This window comes from Pteropus alecto, unplaced genomic scaffold, assembly GCF_000325575.1.
Source record: "Pteropus alecto unplaced genomic scaffold, ASM32557v1 scaffold271, whole genome shotgun sequence".
Classification (NCBI taxonomy): Eukaryota; Metazoa; Chordata; class Mammalia; order Chiroptera; family Pteropodidae; genus Pteropus; species Pteropus alecto.
In genome coordinates this window covers 883,653-890,277 of record NW_006430730.1, presented here as the reverse complement: position 1 = coordinate 890,277, position 6,625 = coordinate 883,653, and the positions used below count along the sequence as shown (strand labels likewise).

The 6,625-nt window shown below is 51.8% G+C and overlaps 1 protein-coding gene across 1 annotated transcript in view; it reads left to right on the top strand.

Moving 5' to 3' along the window:
• Positions 1-1,295: 1,295 nt before the first annotated feature.
• The window catches only part of LOC102882362 (cytochrome P450 2F3), an 8,427-nt gene continuing 3,097 nt past the window's right edge, over positions 1,296-6,625 (top strand). Inside the window, exons 1-6 of the mRNA XM_006905428.1 lie at positions 1,296-1,466; positions 1,561-1,723; positions 4,263-4,412; positions 5,082-5,242; positions 5,569-5,745; positions 6,151-6,292. Of these exons, the coding sequence (XP_006905490.1) occupies positions 1,296-1,466; positions 1,561-1,723; positions 4,263-4,412; positions 5,082-5,242; positions 5,569-5,745; positions 6,151-6,292 (964 nt within the window). The remainder of the gene's footprint in view (positions 1,467-1,560; positions 1,724-4,262; positions 4,413-5,081; positions 5,243-5,568; positions 5,746-6,150; positions 6,293-6,625) is intronic.

Genomic DNA, 6,625 nt, shown 5'->3' with positions numbered 1-6,625 from the left:
ATGAGCCGCGCAGTACATATACACATAAGCCAAGGCAGGAAGATTGGAGGGGATTGGAAATCACCGGAGAACTAGAAAAGGAAGCAAGGGGGTGTGGACGGATGATTTAAGAGCTGTCCTGCTCTTACTGCCCACACACCTAAAGTTGCAGGGCACGCCTCTGGAGTGGCCAGAACCAGCCTGCTCCAGAACACACCTCAGCTGCCCCCGAAGCGCAGCAGGTAAAAGGTCAGGAGGGGCGGCTCTCAAGAGACAGGTTGCTGGACTGGCTGGGATCTCCCCAGTCGTCTCCTCTGGGGGTTCCCTGGGTCTCTGGGTCTGTCTTTCCAGGACTCTCTCTGGAACTCTGTGCATTCATTTAGTCCCGGTCAGGGCTGGGCATTGGGGTCTCTGTACTGGTGCTTCACTGAGCAGGCCTTGTTCTCTGGAATGTGACCCCTTATTTCAGACGCTTGATTCTTTTCCGTCTGTTTCTGCTACTGCCCTCCTCCTTGATCTCTCTCTCTCTCTCTCTCTGTCTGCATGTCTCTGTCTGTGTATCACTCTATTCTGTCACTCCGTTAACCTAAAAATAAAAGCTCAAAGTGAGAGACAGCAAGCATTTATTTGAGATCAATAAGAATAGCTATTCAGGAAGCACTGATTCAGGCAGAAACCCAAATAGTGTTCCAACTACAAGACAAAAGTAAGGGATATTTGCGAGAAGGAAAGGGGAACCACTACATCAGTGGAAGGAAGGCACTTCTAGCAGTGCAGATAATATAACATAGTGATGCTTATTCTAAAGAATGTTTTTAATTTTCAGTCCATTAGTCATCAGTCTATAGTCATAATATCTGCTTTATTGTTATCTTTGCAAACAATTCTTTGGCATCTATACACATTTAAATATCTGTTTTTCTCCATCCTTCATTATCTCCATGTGTATCTCTGTTTCTCTTAGTGTCTCTCTCTCACTCTCTCTCACTTTCCGCCCCTCTCCAGCTGTCTCTATCCCCATTTCTGTCTTTCTTACCGTCTCTCTGTATTTTGACTACTTCCGCCTGTTTTCCGACTGTCTCTGTCCCCTTTTCTCTCTCTCCCTTCCCTCCCTTGCCCCTTCCTTCCCTCCCACCGTCCCTTGGCCTTTCCCTATCTCTGCCTCTCTGTACCTCCTTTCTTCTCTCTGTGTGCCCCCATTTCCAGGGCATAAGGAAGTCAAGTTCCAAAAGGAGATTAAAAGCAAAGAGATCCCACTCCTTCCCCAGCCCGACCCTCTCCTGTTTTGTCCCCAGATGCCTGCAACTGCCTTCACCATGGACAGTATAAGCACAACCATCTTGCTCCTGCTCCTGATTCTCACCTGTCTGTTCCTGACTCGCAGCTCAAGGGGCAAGAGTCGGCTTCCCCCTGGCCCCATGCCCCTCCCATTCCTGGGAAACCTGCTGCAGTTTCGTTCCAAAGACATGATGACCTCTCTCACCAAGGTGCAAGGGCCTAGGTTTGGGGGAGGGGGAGGACTAGAGGGAGGGGTCCCAGGGCCCCAGACCCCTCTGTGACCTCTGTCTTCCTACCTCCCAGCTGAGCAAGAAATATGGCCCAGTGTACACAGTGTACCTGGGGACCAGGCCGGTGGTGGTCCTCAGCGGGTACCAAGCCGTGAAAGAGGCCCTCGTGAACCACGGGGAGGAATTCAGTGGCCGCGGCCACTACCCCAGCTTTTTTAACTTCACTAAAGGCAATGGTAAGCCTGCTCCCCATCTCCTCCACCCCTCACCCACTCCACACTGAGGGAGGGGATAAAGTAGAAGAGTATCTTCTCAATTTTGGCGACATTCAGGGCCTCTGATCTCATCGACGACACCAGATAGGGTGAAGCCAGGCAGTGCGAGGCTAGGGTGATGTTTGCCCTGCTTTCCTCACCTCCAGATCCCACCACCTTCTTGAATTGTGCTTCCAGCCCAATCCCCATCTCCATCCAACTCCAACCCCATTCTCATCCCAATCCCTATCTCTATCCCAGCCACACCATCGAATCTCCATGTGAGTCCGTGACCAAATTATCTGGTACCAGCCCACAACATCCACCTCGACCCAATCCACACCCATCCTCCTTCCATGTGCTCCATTTCAACCTCAGCTCCATCTCCACCTGCAATACTGACTGTATCTCGCCCAACCTCCATTCCCATTATGAACTCTCTCCCAATCACCGTGCTAAAATATATGATCAACCCCACCCTAGTCCTTTAGTCAAACTGAACTCCACTGTCATTTTCCCCCCAGCTCCAGCCCCATCTTCAATGTCTCGATCACCTACTGAAGTCTTCAGTACCCATTTCCCATTTTCAACCTGAATCCCGCTACCAACACAAAACAACCCCACCATATACCTATCCATCCCCAAAGCTCAATCTCAACCCCAGTCTACCATTTCTTCTCATTCTACCCAACTCCATCCCCATCATCAACCTCAAACCAATTTATCATCAATCACCAGTCCTCCCTCATGCCCCATGGCTATCCCCATCCCAAGCCAAACTCAACTCCATTCCCAGTCATTCAACAACTTATATCATTAACTACAACCTTATCCTATCTCAATATCCTGTCCTCCTTAGGCTTGGAGATCACCTAGTCTTATAGTTTTCTATTCTTTTAACATTAATCTCAGTCAAAGGAAGTTATATGGCAAGGCCCAATAAATGATAAGAAAGCAATAAAGAGAGGGAAGGAAGGAAGGAAGGAAGGAAGGAAGGAAGGAAGGAAGGAAGGAAGGAAGGAAGGAAGGAGACGGAAGGAATAAATGATAAGAAAGCAATAAAGAGAGGGAAGGAAGGAAGGAAGGAAGGAAGGAAGGAAGGAAGGAAGGAAGGAAGGAAGGAAGGAAGGAAGGAAGGAAGGAAGGAAGCTGCTCTGATTGAAAAGGGAGTCCCAGAGACCAGCATCCTGGATTATTCTTCTCCCCTTAAAGAATCCCCAGGCTCCCCTGGCCCCTTCACTAGATGAGTCCCAGATGCCCCAAGATTTGGAATTGAAGAGCTCTGGTTTTAAAAAAAAAAAACAAAAAACAAAAAAACCACCTATTGTGTACTGAGTACACTTTCCTCTTTCATGTCCCCTTCCCTGGGCTTGATCTTATGACCTCCCCTGTCCAGGTACACCAGATGCAAGGAGATAGAGACAGGGCAGGTGAGAAAGTCACCTTGCTACTTTTGCACAGAAGACATCTAGATACATACATCCCCTGTTACTAAAAATAGCTACCACTTAATTATTCCATATGGAGCACAGAGGGTAACAGAAGGGTTCTGACACTTACTAGCTATGCACCTATGGGCAAGTGTCCTCCCCTCTCTGACCCTCAGTCTGCTAACATGAAAAGGTTGTTATGAGAGGTCAGTGAGATAATGCATACAACACAAGGAAATACACTCTAGCTTTTTCTTCCTTAGCATCTAGTTCTCTGCTAGTTTCAAAGGAATCAGAGATCAACACATCCAACACCTTATCTTACTGTAGCTGCAAGTCCAGTGAGAGACATAGCCCATCACCAGACTGAGGCAGCCCAGGGTCATAGTCAGGGCTGGGTCAGCCCAGAGAGCTGTGGGAACCCAGAGGAAACACCAGACCCAGCAAGGGAGGGAGGTCCAGGGAAGGCTTCCTGGAGGAAGGGATCTCTAACCTGAGATCTAAAAGATAAAGATGGCCTGCCAGGAGCAGACAAGGGGTGAAGAGTGTTGTGGAAAGAAGGACCAGCCTGTGCAAAGACCCTGGGTCCAGGGAGAAAAGAGACAGGGTCTGTCTTGTTCCTGGATAAATTCCCAATGTCTCGTTCATTTTTCTTGCTTCTCTCCCTTTTCGTACATTCGTTAATTAATAAGCAATCACTAGCTTGTGATAAGCGCTGCACTGGACAATGCTAGTGACACAGAGGTAAGAAGGACAGTCCCCCACCCCGCCTTCACACTTGAGTGAAGGAGATAGCCCCATCGCCAGACAGTGATAGCCCAGAATGGTCAGGACTGTGATGCGGGAAACAGAGGCAGAGTAATCAGGACTCTAGTGACAGAAGCCAGGGTCCTATGGAAGCTCATAGAAGGCACCTGACCTGACCCAGCCTGGAGTGTCAGGGAGGGCTTACCGGGAGTTGGGGGTGGGGGCGGGCAGAGGACGGGCAAACTCATAGCCTCTCTTCTGGTATACAACAGGAAAGGGGACTGAGATGGCAGTGGTCTCAGAGACAAGTCGTAGGTTGAGCTGGCCCCTACTCTTCTCGCCAGGCATCGCCTTTTCAAACGGGGAGCGATGGAAAGTCCTCAAGAAGTTCTCTCTCCAGATTCTGCGGAACTTAGGGATGAGGAAAAGGAGCAATGAAGAGCTCATCCTGAAGGAAGTCAGCTTCTTGCTGGAAGAACTGCGGAAAACTGAAGGTTAGAGTTCCCGAATGCAGCTCATACCCTCAAGTTGCAACTATCCTTTATAATGGCTCAGATTGCCAGATACCATCGCAGGGGTGGGAGCCGGAGGCTCCACACTTAGCGCATAATGAGAGTAGTGCCCCCTGGTGGTCAGCTTGTGGTGCTATGTTTCCTTCGGATTCAGTGGCAGGAAATGTTATGTGGTGGCCGCTCTGTTGCGCTGTGTGGTACTTTGAGCACACCTTGTGTAACTGCAGTGGGTGATCATGATGCTGATGCTCTTGAGGTTCAAGACCTCAAGACTTCGCACGTGTGGGGCCCTGTGCGAAGCACATTTTCACACATAAGTCCCTTAAGTCGGAACAATCCATTTTGCAGATGAGTCACAGGCTTAAAGAAAGCTAGTAAGTAGAGGAGTCAAGATTTAAACCTGCGTCTTACTGACACCAAAGTCGACACTCAACACACTCATGCCCATTTGTAAAGTGCTTACTGGATACCAGGCACTGTGATAAACTCTTCACATCTGTCAATAAGTTTCACCCTCCCAACAAGCCTAGGAAGTTGTTACAGGTGACAAAGCTGAGTCCCAGAAAGTTTAAGTCATGTGCCCAGGAAGTGGCTGAGCTGGGATACAAACCCAGATCAAAGCCATAACCCTTTTCCGCGTCTCACCCTCAGGCGAGCCCTTAAACCCCACGTCGGTGTTAAGCCGCTCAGTGTCCAACATTATCTGCTCGGTGGTCTTCGGCAGACGCTTCGACTATGACGACGAACGTCTGCTCACCATTATCCACTTCATGAATGACAGCTTAGAAATCCTGAGCAGCCGCTGGAGCGAGGTCAGGAGACCTAGTTATTTGGGTGACGGAGGCGGGGGCGGGGGATCCACACAGCCTCAAATATAAAACAGCGGGCGGGGTCGGGACTGCAATGGCCCATTTGGCCCCGCCTCTTCCCATCTGACCCCACCCCCGAGTTACAGAGCCCCGCCTATCCATATCTATGCCCCCTCTCCAGAGTCTCCTCATACACACACAGTCCCCGTCCCTGCTCGGCCTCTTCAGAACCTAAGTGCCCCTCAAGACCCCGCCCCTGCCCACCTGATCCTCAGTCGCACGCACCCTGCCAGCTCCTCCAAACCCCTCCGACTCTGCCCCTTCCTCAGTGGTACCACCTCTTTCCGAGCCTCCTGAACTGGTTGCCCGGGCCGCACCAACGCCTTTTCCGGAACTTTGGGCGCTTGAAGGACCTCATCTTCCGCAGCGTCCGCGACCATCAGGCCTCCCTCGACCCCAGCTCTCCCCAGGATTTCATTGATTACTTCCTCATCAAAATAGCACAGGTAGGCCCTGCCTGGAAGTCCCACCTCTGGTCTGACCTGCTGCCCCTGCCTCACACCAACAAAGACCCCGGGTTGAGTGGGTTTGAATATAATCTCCCCACATCTGGGAAGTGAAGCTGAAACACTTGGTGTGCCGCTCTGGAGCCCGGAGCCATTCGAGGCCACTACCAATTACCAGCTCATGAGGAAGTCATTGAGGATCTGCTTGTTGTGAGCCCCGCCCTCCCGCGCTCCCCAGCTCCTCCGAGGAAAAAGAAGTTAAAAAGAGGAGGCCATGAGCTGGCGCCCAGCGGCAACTGCGCAGATCTGGGGAGAACGGGGCGCACAGACTCCGAGGCTGCGGTCACTGTCGCGGCAGGACCTCCAAGTCTTGACTTATATCCTGACATCCCTTTACCCCCGTAGGAGAAGCAGGACCCGCAGAGCCACTTCCATATGGATACCCTGCTGATGACCACACACAACCTGCTCTTTGGCGGCACCCAGACCATAGTCACCACTCTGACCTACGCCTTCCTCCTGCTAACGAAGTACCCGAAAGTGCAAGGTGCGCGCGCTGCCTCCCGCGGCGGGGAGACCCGCCCACGACTAAGCCCCGCCCACACGCAGTGAGCACCGGCCCCTCCTAGCATGCTCGTTAGTCCGAGCCTCGGGATTACGCCTGGATCCCACTTTCCACACCGAGGTCGACCCCACCCACGTGGCCCCTGCGGTCCACAGAGCCTGCTGGGGCGGGGATTCCTGCCCGCATGGTCTTGTTTTGCGGCCCACCTCTGACCCTGCCCACGCAGCAAGTGTCCTGCCTCCGAGCTGGGTTCTCACTGTCCGCCCAGAACCCGGGCCGCGAGCCTCAGCCACAGTGCCTGACCAGGAACTCATC